Source organism: Hemibagrus wyckioides, linkage group LG24 (genome assembly GCF_019097595.1).
Source record: "Hemibagrus wyckioides isolate EC202008001 linkage group LG24, SWU_Hwy_1.0, whole genome shotgun sequence".
Taxonomy (NCBI): Eukaryota; Metazoa; Chordata; class Actinopteri; order Siluriformes; family Bagridae; genus Hemibagrus; species Hemibagrus wyckioides.
This window is the reverse complement of record NC_080733.1, coordinates 18,964,511-18,982,455: the sequence shown is the minus strand read 5'-3', so window position 1 is coordinate 18,982,455 and position 17,945 is coordinate 18,964,511. Positions and strand designations below refer to the sequence as shown.

The 17,945-nt window shown below is 42.9% G+C and overlaps 1 protein-coding gene across 2 annotated transcripts in view; it reads right to left on the bottom strand.

The window, feature by feature from the left end:
* ldlrad4a (low density lipoprotein receptor class A domain containing 4a) overlaps positions 1–16,215 on the bottom strand; it is a 27,925-nt gene extending 11,710 nt beyond the window's left edge. Inside the window, exon 1 of one of the 2 annotated variants that reach the window (XM_058377219.1) lies at positions 15,704–16,215. In XM_058377219.1, the coding sequence (XP_058233202.1) occupies positions 15,704–15,830 (127 nt within the window). In that variant the 5' untranslated portion in view covers positions 15,831–16,215. The remainder of the gene's footprint in view (positions 1–15,703) is intronic. The other variant, XM_058377218.1, reaches the window with a different exon arrangement.
* Positions 16,216–17,945: the final 1,730 nt, after the last annotated feature.

Sequence of the window (17,945 nt, the reverse complement as noted above, 5' to 3'; positions counted from 1 at the left end):
CACACCATCATCATGCCCCCCCACCCACACACACCATCATCATGCCCACACACACACCATATACACCACACACACATCATCATCATGCCCCCCCACCCACACACACCATATACACCACACACACATCATCATCATGCCCCCCCACCCACACACACCATCATCATGCCCACACACACACCATATACACCACACACACATCATCATCATCATGCCCCCCCACCCACACACACCATCATCATGCCCACACACACACACACACACACACACCATTGTCATGCCCACACACACACACCGCCCACTCCAGCTGCTCAGGCATGTAGGCCGCACTGGTACACAGCATAAAGAAGGAAACAATTCATTGTGATCTACAAATCACTGAGGCATCATGGGAAAAAAGTTCCTGTTAAATCCCCTTGTTCAATTTCTTCCCAGAATGCCCCGGGGCGTAACCCTGAACTATAACCTCACATTTCAACAAATTATTATGAAAACATTTTATTATATTTATTATATAACTGGACTCATGTAGCTGAGTGCTGCATCTCGAATACTTCATCATGCTAGCTAGTTAGCAAAGTGGCTGGTCAGCAAGTCAGTATGAGACTGAAGGTTGAGACAGAATTAGCATTAGCTTCAGGGTCTGTTCACACGCCTGTACTTTAATACACTGCACAATTAGCACTGTAGCTAGTCAACAAACCAGCTAGTCACCAGTACACCAGCACTTTAGCTAGCTAGCAGCAGGCTATTGCTAGCAATAACTGTTATTAGCTGTTTGTTGTATTACTGTGTGCATTGTTAGCATGAGCTAGCTGCTGGGTTTAGCATTTATTACTGTTTAGCTTCTCCTTCACTCTTTTCAGTGCTCAGCTCTGATGTCACTTCCTGTAGCTAAGTGCAGTGTGAGGTCATGTAGTGATGGATCACAGTAATGCTAGCAAAAACTAGCAAGAGGCATTTTTAGCTCTCTCTCTTTCTTTCTTTCTTTCATGGCTAAAACTAACAGGAAATAACAAACTCTGGATGTGTTTCATGCCACGCTCTCGTCTGTCTCTATATAACAGCTTATAACCTTTCTGGATCTTTTCTTTCTCTCCTCCAGGGATTTTCCCTCTCTGTTCCTCTCTCTCTTTCTTTCTCTCTCGCTCTTTTTTTTTTAAAGGAAAATGGAAAAGAAAACAGCTTGTGGTGAACCCTTTTTCTGGCGTGACAGACATTTTCCATTCACACTCAAGGTGCAGGAGAAAGTGCGAGAGAGTGAGTGAGAGAGAGAGAGAGAGAGAGAGAGAGAGAGAGAGAGGAAGGTGAGTAAACTGAGCAGAATGGAACAAATGAGATCAGATCGCTTAAAGTCAGAGAGAGAGAGAGAGAGAGAGACAGAGACAGAGAAAGAGAAAGACAGACAGAGAAAGACAGAGAGAAAGTATGGGATAGATAGATAGATAGATAGAGAGAGAGAGAGAGAGAGAGAGACAGAGACAGAGAAAGAGAAAGACAGACAGAGAAAGACAGAGAGAAAGTATGGGATAGATAGATAGATAGATAGATAGATAGATAGATAGATAGATAGATAGATAGATAGAGAGAGAGAGAGAGAGAGAGAGAGAGAGAGAGAGGGACAGAGAGAGAGAAAGACAGAGATAGATAGAGAGAAAAGTATCTCAGTACAGTAGCAGTGTGTGTTAAAGCCCTGCAGTAGTGGTCATCACTCTGTGGTCATTCATCTCCTCTCATCTGTCCTTCATTTGGTCTGAACAGCAGTTGAATTTATTTGGAACTCTCTTCAGCTCAGTATCTGGGTTTCAGCTCTGTCTCAGTCAGACGTCTAGACACTCGGCTTTTCCCTGAATTATTTAACCTCAGTGTAATTTTGAGGAGGATAAAAGCCATGGTTCAGACGCCACCTGCTCCCAAACTGCTAGCCCTGTCCTCTTCCCGCTAACACTAGCCCTGTCCTCCTCCTGCTAACACTACCCTTGTCCTCCTCCCGCTAACACTACCCCTGTCCTCCTCCCGCTAACACTAGCCCTGTCCTCCTCCCGCTAACACTAGCCCTGTCCTCCTCCCGCTAACACTAGCCCTGTCCTCCTCCCGCTAACACTAGCCCTGTCCTCTTCCCGCTAACACTAGCCCTGTCCTCCTCCCGCTAACACTAGCCCTGTCCTCCTCCCGCTAACACTAGCCCTGTCCTCTTCCCGCTAACACTAGCCCTGTCCTCCTCCTGCTAACACTACCCTTGTCCTCCTCCCGCTAACACTACCCCTGTCCTCCTCCCGCTAACACTACCCCTGTCCTCCTCCCGCTAACACTACCCCTGTCCTCCTCCCGCTAACACTACCCCTGTCCTCCTCCCGCTAACACTAGCCCTGTCCTCCTCCCGCTAACACTGCCCCTGTCCTCCTCCCGCTAACACTGCCCCTGTCCTCCTCCCGCTAACACTGCCCCTGTCCTCCTCCCGCTAACACTGCCCCTGTCTTCCTCCCGCTAACACTGCCCCTGTCCTCTTTCTCTTCCTCCTCCTCCACCTCCCCTCCATCAGCAGCCGTCTGAAGGCTTGTGAATGCAGAATGCATTGTGATTAAAACTGTTCTCTTTCTTTACTTCTCTCTGCCTTTTTCTATCCCTTCTTTTTCTCTCTATCCCTGCAGTCTGTCCTTTCTATCTATCTATCTATCTATCTATCTATCTATCTATCTATCTATCTATCTATCTATCTGTGTATTTCTTTATCTACACCTTTACTTTGTCTTCTTTTTTCTACCTTTTCTTTCTCTCTATTTCTTTCATGTTGTCAATCTGTTCATTCTTTTTTTCCTTTCCTTCTTTCTGTATTTATTTATCTTTCTCTCTGTCTTTCTTTTTCTCTTTTCTCTCTGCCATTCTGTTTTCTTTCTTCTTTCTTTCTTTCTAAATTCATGTCCGGTTTTAACCTAGCCGATTCTATCCTCCTCCCTCTGTCTTTCCCTCGTCTTCCTCCTGCTTTCCTCTCATCTCTCCTCCTGATGAATCACTCTATCCATCTGTTCCTTCCTTTATCTCTCTTCCGCTGACTCATCTTACTCCTGAAACGGGAGTTTATTTCCTGTTAAAAAGGAACTCTGCTACGCTCTGTTCTCTCTGGCGACCACACACACACACACACACACACACACTCAGAATGTATTTTTATCCAAATATCATGTCTTTCTGGTGAACTCTGAGTGAACATGGCTAGGTTTGTATCTCAGCACTGAATCCATGGATGCTAAGTTAGCGCTGGATGCTAGGTGTAAACACGCTGGAGTTTCATTTGAACTTTTTCATCACATCTGAGGTAAATGTAAAATGTCTTCTCTACACCTCTGTGTCCTTTCCACTCTCACTGTGCTTCACGTTGTCTCTAATCAAAGGTTTCGTACCCAGACAGCTAGCTAAACTGTCCACTCCAGGCATTAGCTAGCTTATGCTCTGCTTGGGCACAGTTGCCTAGCAACAGAGTTCTCATAACTGTGTCATGTGATTCCCTTTCCCGCCTTCTTTTAAAACACAGTCAGTTCAGAGCTGTACTGTTACTGTTACTGTCAGGGTTTCATTCCATCTCTCTCCTTCATCTGTCCATCTCTCTCTCTCTCTCTCTCTCTCTCTCTCTCTCTCTGTCCATCTTTCTCTCTCCTCCAACTTTCTCTCAGTATATCTTCCTCTCTCTCTGTCTATCTTTCTCTCCTCTATCTCTCTCTCTTTCATCTCTCTCTGTCCATCTCTCTCCTTCATCTTTCTCTCTGTCCATCTCTCTCCTTCATCTCTCTCTGTCCATCTCTCTCTCTGTCTATTTTTCTCTCTGTCCATCTCTCTCCTCCATCTTTCTCTCTGCTCCATCTTTCTCTCCTCCATCTCTCTCTCTCTGTCCATCTTTCTCTCTCCTCTTTCTCACTGTCCATCTCTCTCCTCCAGCTTTGCTTTCCTTTTTTGGATTGTTTAAAATCCCAGCAGTTTTAGTCCCTTAGCCAGTTTTTCACCCACAAGATTTACTTCTCTATTTGTTTGTCTAGCCATCTGTCTTTTCTTCTCTCTTTCTTTCCCTGACTCTTTCTTGCTTTCTTTTCTTTCTTTCTTGCTTTCTTTTCTTTTCTTTCTTTCTTTCTTTCTTTCTTCTTGTTTTTCTTTCTTTTTCTTTCTCACGTTTTCCTGCTATTTTTTTTCATCTTTCCTATTTTTTTTATTTCTTCTATCCATCTCTGTGGACTATCTATCTGTTTTCCACATCTTTCTTTTTGTTTCTTTCTTTATGACAGTTTCTTCCTTTCTGCTATTCCTACTATTACTTTTTTGGGCCTTCACCCCCCCCCAGTCCCCCTCCGTGTCTTCAGTCTTTTGTCTTTTGTCTTTTCTCTCATTCACTTTTGTTGTAGTCTGTTTCTCTCTATTTGATTCTCAGTCTGTCTGTGTGATTGCTTGCAGCTGCTGTCAGACAGACAGACAGACAGGCGGCTGAAACTGAGCACAATAGTCTCACTGATTAATCTGACTTTCATAATTAGGGTCATAGTGACACATGACCTTTAACCCCAGAACCCCCTCATCCCCCAGTGCCAAAGAACAAAATCTACACACAACACACACACACACACACTACACCAGAAGTGTCATGCCTGCAGTGCATTATGGGAAACCCATCCACAGTGTTGGTCTTGTTGCGACTGGATTCTGCATGTTCTGGCGTTTTTCTTAAAATGGCCGACGTTCTGGTGAGACAAACGCTAATGCTAACCAGACGTAAGGTTTAGCATTTGGGATGGAGCCAGCGCTAGGCTAAACAATGACTGAGACAAAAGAAGGGAGTATCCGTGACCTTTGAACTGAGGGAAAATGAAAAGCTGGGGGGTTTGTTGTCTGGGAGGACGACCTAGCCCATGCATGCCTGATGAATGAGTGTGGTGTGTTTATGAGTGTGACACACACACACACACACACTCAGTGTGATAACATCATGCCTGGCGTGGCGGTGTTGTGTCTGCGGTCTGGCTGCACCATTTTACAACAACAAAAACGACAAAACGGTCTGCATTCCTGAGAAGGAACTGGCACGGCAGCACCGCTCCAGGCTAATCTGCGGCCTACGTCCTTCTTCTTTCTCTCTTTTTTTTTTTTTACCGAGTTTCTCCAACATTCTTCATCCTTCCAACATAACCTTTACCCAGAAAAATCTGTCCTGACCCCAAAACAACCACAGAACCAAGACTGAAAAACACATTTCCTGTTTAAACATTGTGCTAGCAAAAATTCCAGGCTAGCAACTGTGAAGCTGAGCAGTGCTTGTTCTTGCTAGCATTACATTCCTCTTCTATTAGTTTGTGTACAAGTAAACTAATCACTAACAGCTAGCTGATAGCAAGCTAACACCAGTAGGACCACAGTGTAACGTTAGCTAGAGGGAAAACTACCACAGCTTAGCCTGCAGATTAGCATGAGACTCTGAAGAAATGGTTCCACACTGATTTCAGGGTTACGCTGGTCCTCTGAGGGTGAACAGGAACAACACGGAAAAGATTAGCAAGCTAGGTACATAATACACGTAGCATCGAAATGTATAGATAATGAGCCATACAGCTAGAACAAACAAACAAACAAAAGCCACATGCTAACAACAAAGCTGATTATTTTCCCATAGCAGCACATTCTGGAGTGATTTATTTCTTCTCTAGTGCAGCAAATACGCTTTTTATCCTATTCTAGTACGACAGGTCATACTTTTTATCCTTTTCTAGCTACATTTCGCTGTGGAACCCCCATGTTCCTGCTCTCAGCTAGAACCAGTCGCTCCTTCACCAGCCTCTCTCTTTAATTAACACGATATAATATAATATAATATAATATAATTAATATAATATAATATAATATAATATAATATAATATAATATAATATAATATAATATAATATAATATAACTAGCATTAGTATTAATGTTAGCCAGCTTCAGAACTTGAGAACTAGCTGACGTTAGCAAAACTGCTTTACTGTGACGTCAAAACACGCAAGTGTGTCTGAAACTTCACAGCGATGTCACATTAAGAAACCGAGTCCAGAAGAACAGAATTCTGACCTCCAATTGGACGAGACATCTGTCACTCAGGATATACAGGAAGAAATTTATTTCTTGTACATGTGTGGAGTTCTGCCTTCATTTTAAACCATTTTAAAGAAAATAACCAACATATATATTTATCTCTATAGGAAAATGGAGTTCATTCAGCGCTACTGTGAGGAAGGACGTTCATATGGTCAGTTTGATGGATATACTGATAGTGTATCATGGAGTAAAGATTAGTTTGTGATCTCTAAAAACACACCAGGAATGTTAGGAAGAGCAAACTATTCCAGATTAAAGGATATAAGGAGTGCTATAAGAGCAGAGCTGCGTTCATACACACACCAATCCACTTTCTACTGCTGCAGCTACTGCTGGACTTCCTGTAGATCCTGAGTGACCCGTGTCTCGTCCAATCAGAGGGAAGAATTCCGTTCACAAACTGTACCTACTGTTTCCGCTCCGTCTGATTTGTTTTTGGTATATTTCACTTGATTGGTGTTGTTTGGTTTTTGAAAGTTTGTATTTTTGTGTAATCGTGTGAGGAGAAGGAAGCACTAAATCTCAAAAGCTCATTATGATGTCATTATAGCACGTCATAATGAACTCTGATTGGTCAGAAGATGTTGATTTGTTTGCTGTAACTGCAGCTTATGATAATTAATATATCAGTGCAGAGACACAACACAATCAGACCAGACCTGAGATAAACTCTTATTAACTTGAAGAGAGAATAAAGTGAGGCTGCTGAGGGGAGGAGCGTTGATAGCTGCTATAACTGAAGAGAAAACAGGAACTAGCGGAGAATTTCACGAGCTAAAATTGTACTCATGAACAGATTGTGGTGCTGTAAGAGAATTAAAACACGGTGGACATAACACACTCCTCCACTATGACCTGTTATAACAGTACGGTTTAGTGTAGTGAGTGAAACTATTGGCGCCCCACTGATACAACCCGAGACTAGCATGCTTTCCAATTAAACCAGACCAGACCTGATAAATATTTAAATGAAAATCATGTCTGCAGACACAAATTAGACCCTCAACACACAAAAAAACCAGACACACAACTCATTCATCATCAGGACTGATCAAGAATGCGCAGCTCGAGACAACAAACACAACAAGACGCACAAACCCCCAAGCAGCTGACACTAAAATGCACATACGCTCCCTTACAGCCCCCACCTCATATCATCCCGGGACATCTGGGGACACCTCGGGTGTATGGAGGGGGTATATGGGATGAGGGTGACTGCAAGGACACACACACAAAAGCGAGAACCAGGGCCAATGTCAAGGCTGAGTCTCAGCTGCAGCTGTTAAAAGGCCAAAACTCATCCGCTCTCTCACTCATCCCCCAGCCTAGAGAGGTGACAGGGGGGTTTATGACCCCTAAAACACCCCCAATAACCCCCCAACTCCTCCTTCCGGGGGCTGTAAAATTCTCACGGCACACACAAACACACACCAAGACCAAGCTGCATTGTTTTAAATTCTCACACTGCACTGAAACTCTGCTGGAATAGCTCCATGACTCCTCCTGCTTCTACATGTCAGAACTTAAACATGACATAACAATTCATATCATATCACACATCAGAACATTCTGTACATGCAGCCGGGAAATATAGCTATAAAAAAAACATTAAATAAAGCTAGCAGTGGCAGAAAATAACAAACACTTCAGTAGGCAGTTCTTTCTGTAAATGACTGAAAAGCACAACTACCGTAAAGGCTCGAGTAACACGTCTACCGTAAACGCTCGAGTAACACGTCTACCGTAAACACTCCAGTAACACGTCTACCGTAAACGCTCGAGTAACACGTCTACCGTAAACACTCCAGTAACACGTCTACCGTAAACGCTCGAGTAACACGTCTACCGTAAACACTCCAGTAACACGTCTACCGTAAATGCTTGAGTAACATTTGGATCTAACATCCTTCATAAACGCTTGAGAAGCATGTCTGCTGTAAACACTCAGGTAATATATCTACCATAAATGTTTAAGTAACACATCTACCGTAAACGTTCAAGTAACATGTCAACCGTAAATGTGTTCGAATAGCACGTTTGCCGTAAATGCTTGAATGGCAATTCCACTGTAAAAGTTTACCATAAATGCTACTCTAATATACACTATATTGCCAAAAGTATTCGCTCACCTGCCTTGACTTGCATATGAACTTAAGTGACATCCCATTCCTAATCCATAGGGTTCAATATGATGTCAGTCCACCTTTTGCAGCTATAACAGCTTCAACTCTTCTGGGAAGGCTGTCCACAAGGTTTAGGAGTGTGTTTATGGGAATTTTTGACCATTCTTCCAGAAACGCATTTGTGAGGTCACACACTGATGTTGGACGAGAAGGCCTGGCTCTCAGTCTCCGCTCTAATTCATCCCAAAGGTGTTGAGGTCAGGACTCTGTGCAGGCCAGTCAAGTTCATCCACACCAGACTCTGTCATCCATGTCTTTATGGACCTTGCTTTGGTCACTGGTGCACAGTCATGTTGGAAGAGGAAGGGGCCAGCTCCAAACTGTTCCCACAAAGTTGGGAGCATGGAATTGTCCAAAATGTCTTGGTATGCTGAAGCATTCAGAGTTCCTTTCACTGGAACTAAGGGGCCAAGCCCAGCTCCTGAAAAACAACCCCACACCATAATCCCCCCTCCACCAAACTTTACACTTGGCACAATGCAGTCAGACAAGTACCGTTCTCCTGGCAACCGCCAAACCCAGACTCGTCCATCAGATTGCCAGATGGAGAAGCGCGATTCGTCACTCCAGAGAACGCGTCTCCACTGCTCTAGAGTCCAGTGGCGGCGTGCTTTACACCACTGCATCCGACGCTTTGCATTGCACTTGGTGATGTATGGCTTGGATGCAGCTGCTCGGCCATGGAAACCCATTCCATGAAGCTCTCTGCGCTCTGTTCTTGAGCTAATCTGAAGGCCACATGAAGTTTGGAGGTCTGTAGCGATTGACTCTGCAGAAAGTTGGCGACCTCTTCGCACTATGCGCCTCAGCATCCGCTGACCCCGCTCCGTCAGTTTACGTGGCCTACCACTTCGTGGCTGAGTTGCTGTCGTTCCCAAACACTTCCACGTTCTTATAATACAGCTGACAGTTGACTGTGGAATATTTAGGAGCGAGGAAATTTCACGACTGGATTTGTTGCACAGGTGGCATCCTATCACAGTTCCACGCTGGAATTCACTGAGCTCCTGAGAGCGACCCATTCTTTCACAAATGTTTGTAAAAACAGTCTGCATGCCTAGGTGCTTGATTTTATACACCTGTGGCCATGGAAATGATTGGAACACCTGATTCTGATTAGTTGGATGGGTGAGCGAATACTTTTGGCAATATAGTGTATTTTACTAAAATACTCAAATAGCACATCTACTGTAACTGTTTCAGTGTAACGTCTACCGTAACTGTTTGTGTCACATCTACCGTAACTGTTTCAATATCACATCTACCGTAACTGTTTCAGTATCATGTCTACCATAACTGCTTCAGTGTCACATCTACCGTAACTGTTTCAGTGTCATGTCTACCGTAACTGTTTCAATATCACATCTACCGTAACTGTTTCAGTATCATGTCTACCGTAACTGCTTCAGTGTCACGTCTACCGTAACTGTTTCAGTATCACATCTACCATAACTGTTTCAGTGTCATGTCTACCATAACTGTTTCAGTGTCACGTCTACTGTAACTGTTTCAGTATCATGTCTACCGTCTACTGTAACTGTTTCAGTGTCACGTCTACCGCAACTGTTTCAGTAACACATCTACCGTAAACGCTCGAGTAACACGTCTACCGTAAACACTCCAGTAACACGTCTACCGTAAACACTCCAGTAACACGTCTACCGTAAATGCTTGAGTAACATTTGGATCTAACAAACGCTTGAGAAGCATGTCTGCTGTAAACACTCAGGTAATATGTCTACCATAAATGTTTAAGTAACACATCTACCGTAAACGTTCAAGTAACATGTCAACCGTAAATGTGTTCGAATAGCACATTTGCTGTAAATGCTTGAATGGCAATTCCACTGTAAAAGTTTACCATAAATGCTACTCTAACATATTTTACTAAAATACTCAAATAGCACATCTACTGTAACTGTTTCAGTGTAACATCTACCGTAACTGTTTCAATATCACATCTACCGTAACTGTTTCAATATCACATCTACCGTAACTGTTTCAGTATCATGTCTACCGTAACTGTTTCAATATCACATCTACCGTAACTGTTTCAGTATCATGTCTACCGTAACTGTTTCAGTGTCACAGCTACCGTAACTGTTTCAGTGTCACGTCTACCGTAACTGTTTCAGTATCACGTCTACCGTCTACCATAACTGTTTCAGTGTCACGTCTACCATAACTGCTTCAATATCACATCTACCGTAACTGTTTCAGTGTCACATCTACCGTAACTGTTTCAGTGTCACATCTACCGTAACTGTTTCAGTGTCACGTCTACCATAACTGTTTCAGTGTCACGTCTACCATAACTGCTTCAGTGTCACATCTACCGTAACTGTTTCAGTGTCACATCTACCGTAACTGTTTCAGTGTCACGTCTACCATAACTGCTTCAGTGTCACATCTACCGTAACTGTTTCAGTGTCATGTCTACCGTAACTGCTTCAGTGTCACGTCTACCGTAACTGTTTCAGTGTCACAGCTACCGTAACTGTTTCAGTGTCACAGCTACCGTAACTGTTTCAGTGTCACGTCTACCGTAACTGTTTCAGTGTCACGTCTACCGTAACTGTTTCAGTGTCACATCTACCGTAACTGTTTCAGTGTCATGTCTACCGTAACTGTTTCAGTATCACGTCTACAGTCTACCGTAACTGTTTCAGTGTCACGTCTACCGTCTACCATAACTGTTTCGGTGTCATGTCTACCGTAACTGTTTCAGTGTCACGTCTACCGTAACTGTTTCAGTGTCACGTCTACCGTAACTGTTTCAGTGTCACGTCTACCATAACTGCTTCAGTATCACATCTACCGTAACTCATTCAGTGTCACGTCTACCATAACTGTTTTAGTATCACGTCTGCCGTCTACCGTAACTGTTTCAGTGTCACGTCTACCGTAACTGTTTCAGTGTCACGTCTACCGCAACTGTTTCAGTGTCACGTCTACGATAACTGCTTCAGTATCACATCTACCGTAACTGTTTCAGTCTCACTTCTACCGTAACTGTTTCAGTGTCACGTCTACCGTAACTGTTTCAGTGTCACGTCTACGATAACTGCTTCAGTGTCACATCTACCGCAACTGTTTCAGTGTCACGTCTACCGCAACTGTTTCAGTGTCACGTCTACCGCAACTGTTTCAGTGTCACGTCTACCGTAACTGTTTCAGTGTCACGTCTACCGTAACTGTTTCAGTGTCACGTCTACCGCAACTGTTTCAGTGTCACGTCTACTGCAACTGTTTCAGTGTCACGTCTACTGCAACTGTTTCAGTGTCACGTCTACCGTCTATCGTAACTGTTTCAGTGTCACGTATACCGTAACTGATTCAGAGTCATGTCTACCATAACTGCTTCAGTGTCAAGTCTACCGTATCTGATTAGCGGGTCTGACGTGAAACTCTGCTAAAACTATCGCTAACACCTAACGTTACAGTGTAATAACGTCTTGATGACTAAAAGTCACCCCCTCTTCCCCGGTGCCCTAGTGCCCTACTTTTCAGGTTTATAGTTATAGTTGTCCCCAAAAGTAGCATGGTGAAAAGAAGATACCCAGAATGCAGTGTGGCGTCTGTGAGGAGAGAGCTGATTCAGACACACGACATAGTTCATCTACATCACTACTCACTTTCTGTTTAATATCTGGCAACAAGCCAACAAACTAACTCTATTTTAATAACGTTATACTTTCTGCTTTAGAAATCAGCCCTCTGATTGTCTTCAAGCTAACACACACACACACACAAACACACACACACACACAAAGAGCAGGAGGAGGACTGACAGCTGACCTTGGGTGTGACCTCATCACACTCTCACACACCCACACAGACGTACTGAGACCTGACATCCCCCAACACACACACACACACACACAGAGCCATAAACATAGTCATAACAAACACAGACACTCCTCCCACACATACAGACATACTCCCACAACCCCCACACCCACACACACAACACCCCCCCCACACACAACCCCCACACCCATACCAACACACACACACCCTAACACACATCCTGAATAAAGTAATGATACATTCTTTCACCTTGCTGTTGTGCTGCACATTCACACACACACACACACACACACACCCCATGTACATTAGGTTACAGGTCAGTTTTATATTAATCGCAGTACTTTATTCCTAACCCTGCTCAGTGGGATTGTCCTTTGTGAGAAGGACACACACACCAGCGCTATCACTGCATCCAAAAATAAGGATTCTCAGAACACAGCCATCTTTACGCCGCCTCCCGAGTGGGACAGACTCTATATCTTCACAAAAAAAAAAAAAAACGCCTACCTCGGCAGCCTACGTCCCAGATGGACGCTTGGAATGCGTTGATATTACTATTAAAACTTTCAAAACATTTCCTCTCCTGTAACCGCCGGTGCTGCGGATCGTCCTGTTCTTCTGTTGGCCATCTGCTTCTCTAAACTCTAAACTCCCAGACGTCTAGACGGCTTGCACCTCGACCGAATGGAGGTTCTGAGTCACTGACACCACGGCGCTGCTGAATTCTGGACTCGGAAGGAGTCTCCAGTGTCAGGGAGCTTTCTCTAGTTTTATTAAATCCCAAAAGACTTCTAACAGTGATATACACAAAATATTGCCAAAAGTTTTAAGATGTCTGCCTTTCAAGTTCCTCCACACCAAACTCACTCATCCATGTCTTTATGGACCTTGCTTTGGTCACTGGTGTGCAGTCACGTTGGAACAGGAAGGGGTCATCCCCAAACTGTTCCCACAAAGAGCATGAAATTGTCCAAAATGTCTTGGTATGAAGCTGAACTAAGGGGCCGAGTCCAACCCCTGAAAAACAACAACTGAATTGAATGGTGTCCCAATACTTTTGGCAGTATAGTGTATGTGTGTTTGTGAGAAGAACATATAGGGTGTAAAGATACTAGCGTGAGGTCTTTGATTTCAAATGAATTTAGTTATCAGTGGAACTAAACGCTTTTGTGTGGACTTATTCTGCGTCTCAGCCCTGGACTCGGCCCGACATCCTGTTTCCCAGCCTGCCCACCACCACCATCCCCGCCACCACTGCCATGCTGAAAATGGATTATACCAGGCCTCCTTCACAACAGGAGTGTGTGTGTGTGTGTGTGGTATCGAGCGAGAAGATCTAACCGAGACGCACTTTAAGCACGTTTCTCCTTCTGTAGAACCTGCTTCTCGAAATACGGCTCTATTAATAGCACACTCCTGCTTTTTTTTTTTTTTTTTTTGAAAGCAGCGAGGCCTCCGGTGGACAGGATTAGCTTTAGCTTTAGCATTATCTTCAATGAATGCATCACAGTGAGTGCTGAAGCTCTCTGCTGTTTTCCAGGCAAGAAAAAAAAACATTTCTCATGCGAGCAAGTCTAAAATTTTTACTGCCTCGCTTTTTAAAGTCACGTGACTTAATGATGGACAGGAACGTGACTTAATCAAGTCTATTTCCTTTTAATTCTGACACAAATCTTAAAGTAAAGATTTGTAATTTAGTGTTTTAGGGGGACGGTTGATTTAGGGTGTCTCATTAGTGCACACTCTGTCTCCTAAATGTTGTGATAGATAGATAGATAGATAGATAGATAGATAGATAGATAGATAGATAGATAGATAGATAGACAGACAGACAGACAGACAGACAGACAGATAGATAGATAGATAGATAGATAGATAGATAGATAGATAGATAGATAGATAGATAGATAGATAGATAGATAGATAGTGAAGTGTTAGTGAGACACGATTTGTGGTTGTTTGGATGATATTTGATACGCACATTTTGACTCACATTATATCTCACACACACACACACACACACTACACAACAAATTATGCTAATGCATTAGCGTTCAAGTTTGGTGAAGTCGCTCTGACTCTGAAGTCACCCTCAGTCCCAATAAGACACACAGATAAACAAAGGGGGTTAAAACTTATGCCTCGTTCCCAGTTTCATCACCCAGTGTAATGTTTAAGACTTCATCTCTTTTTATTTACTCGGAGTGATGCTTCCATTTCTCCTGAGTTTATTTCCCAGTTTCTTACAAACCAGTCCTTTTCTCCAGACAGGTCTGATCCCACATCATCACTCCCTTCACTACACATGCTCACTTCTCTCCAGCATCTCCACAACATGGCTGATCATTCAGGGCTTTTATTTCAGCTTTAGTATATTTATTTAGTTTTTTTTGCTTTTACTCTCTCTCTCTCTCTCTCTATATATATATATATATATATATATTAATAATAATTATAATAATTATAATTTTTCCAGAGCAAAAGTCTTGGCTCGCTGTGTCTCTCCTGCTCAGCGGAGGAAGAAGTTCAGGTGTGAATAAATCCGTTACGCTTCACCCGAATGTCACTGTGTGTTTCCTACATCACTGATAATAATAATAATAATCATAATAATAATAATCATCTTTACATGATCATTCTTCTTCTTCTATAGATACTGTTATTGCATTTATTACCTGCACTGTGACCTGGAGGCGGCTTCCTCACTATATAGTGCACTATTTATTGTTTAGTTTTGTCATTTTGTAGGATTTAAAGCAGTGGATATTATTATTATTAATAATAATAATAATAATAATAATAATAATAATAATAATAATAATAAATAACTAAAAATAAATACATGAATTAATAACTTCAGTTTAGAACAATTTCTAGAGTATAAGCGTAAGGCGCTTCAGGATGCTTGGGAAAATCCATAGGAACGCTGAAGACCTGAACCGGAAGTTCTAATTAAGGACTAATTAAGACTGAAACTTCCGTTAAGTAACGTTACACCGAAATGTAACAGTGTGTGTGCGTGCGCGCGCGCGTATGTGTGTGTGTGTAGGCACATTACTTACACACACACAGATTTCGCGGTTCTGTTTTTTTTGTCACTAAAACATCCAAGAAGCGAAGGAAAGCAAGAGCGCGTGCAAGTTTTACACCCCCGTGTTAACAACACCCATACACACACGCGCGCACACGCACACACGCGCGCGCGCACAACACCAGCTCCGCATCTGCATTTCAGCAGCAATAATAATAATAATAATAATAATAATAATAATAATAATAATAATAATAGATAGATAGATAGATAGATAGATAGAAGAAAAATAAAGCAACGATGTGATTATGTTTTTGGTTAAAAAAAAAGAAAAGAAAAGAAAAGAAAAAATGACGCCCACAGACAAACCGGAACCGGAGGCGCGAGGCCAAAATAACCCCCGTGATAACACCGCGGCCGGTAAACCGGATCGATTCCGCGGCTCGCGGCTATCTGTCTGCTCCAAAACACACGCACACACACACACAACGAATTCCGCGATAACGATAATGACGTTGGTGATGAAGATGATGACGATAGATTAATAAGGACACCGGAAACAAACGGACTTACATCTCTCCATTCCCCGCGGCTGCTGGGACGCGCTGCAGTCGCACGAGCGAGTGGCATTGGTGGAGTTGGTTGTGGTGTCGGTGGAGCTCGCGCTGCCGGTGCCCGGGACCGTTCGGTGGTGGCGCATGAAGAGGAGGGAGGGAGGGAGGGAGGGAGGAGGGGGAGAGAGGGAGGGTGGGAGAGAGAGAGAGAGAGAGAGAGCGGGGAGGGGAGGAGGGGGGTCCTTTAAAGTCCGAGTGGGAGCCCGGTCTTCGTTCTGTCTCGCGCCTTAATCACGCCATCCCGGAGAAAAGAGCGAAAAAGCGACTCATATATATATATATATATATATATGTATATATGTTTATAAATATAAATATCCTGTATACAATAATAACGACGACGGAGACGCGGTAGCAGCAGCTCGCGCGCGGAACGGGCGGCGGGGTACGGTTACCAAAACCATCCGCGCGCAGCCAGAAAGGAAAGGGTTCGCTGTATGTGAGTGTGTGTGTGTGTCTGTCTGTGTGTGTGTGTGTTTCTGTGTCTGTGTCTGTGCGCGCGTGACTCCTCCTCCCGAAAGGAGGGGCAGAATGTGAGCCAGACAGGAGGAAGAGGGAGGGAGCGCGCGCGCAGACGGATAGAGAGATAGATAGAGAGAGAGAGTGAGAGAAGGAGGGGTCAGGTCTAGACAGGGAGTGTATGGAGCATAGAATTACACACACACACACACACACTTAGTAAAGTGGCTGGAGTCTCGCCGATGAGTGTCTGGAGTTTAGAGTTACAGCAGAGCTGCACAGAGCTGGACATCGCCGGACATCTGACCACAATACAAGAACAACAACAACAACTAATAATAATAATAATAATAGTAATAATAATAGAATCATAATTAACTTCTCTCTCTCTCTCTTTCTCTAACTTGTGATGACTCCCCACCTTGTAACAAACTGTCACCCATCTCTAAATAGTCTGTGTGTGTGTGTGTGTGTGTGTTAGACTGGATTAAAGAATGACGCTTTCTGTAAAAGATTTCCCTGACCCCAGATCCTTAGACATTTTGAACTAGTTTTTTGCCTCAGCAGTGATTAGACTCTCCACCTGAACACTAAGGTCCACACACTCTCCCTGTCTAATCACCTAACATCAGAAACCTATACGAGAAGACTGCTGCAGAAAGGGTCTCTAAAATGGCCGGATAAAGGGTCAGAATTCTTCTCTAATGGACTTTTTTGTTTTGAATTTTTAAAAATCTATAACTCAATCTATAAAGAAAGTGTGTGTAAAAACCCTGAACACATTCTGACCTTAGTGTACTGTACACACACACACTATATACTGTATACCATTGAGGTGTGTGTGTGTGTGTTGATATCCTTCCCTATTCTACAGACATGTGAGTGTGAGGGAGAGGTCAGAGAATGACTCAGTATGTTTCTTTGTCTGTCTATCCAAAGTGTGTGTGTACTTTGTGTTACTATAATTATACTATGATTTTTAATGAACTAACATTTAAATATAATAATAATAATAATAAAGTATTTAATTATTAGTTAATTATTATTAGTATTTAATAATAATAATTCAGTAATAAATAAGTATTTATTTTTTGTTGTGAACCTAAATAAATGCACTCTATTAATAATATATATAAATATTTAGTGCACCATTTATTGCTAAAACCATATCCTAAGTAGTGTAAAAAAAAAACACAAATAAATAAATAAGTAAATTAATAAATTAAAATATAAAAATAAACAAACAAACAAATTAATTAATTTAAATAAATAAATAAATAAATAAACAAAGTTTATGTCTCTTAAGTAGCTGTTACGCAGTTGACGTGTGTTTGTCTGAGGCTCTCCAGATATGTCCAGATGTGGGGTCCTGTTTGGTTTAGTTCACCTTGAGGGGAGTCTAGACCTCATCTGGAGTTCTATAACAGCCCACAATTTACACTGCAGGACAAAAACCCAGCCATGAAGTCTCTGTGGATGTCTGAGATGACTGGAAGAAGCTCAAACCTTCCTGGAGCTGGAGCAGGTCAAGCTTCAGTCAATGAGGCAAGAAAGAACCCCAGCAGCCAGTCAGTGTGAAAGAGCTGGGCAGAGATGAGAGAACCTGTTAGAGAACCGGCACTGCATCTCTCCATCATTCCTCCATGACAGGGGGACAGGATGGATGTCACTGTGAGTGAAAGGCACATGGCAGCATCTGACTCTCTGGTCTAATGAAAGGGGTCAGAACAGTACTGCATATC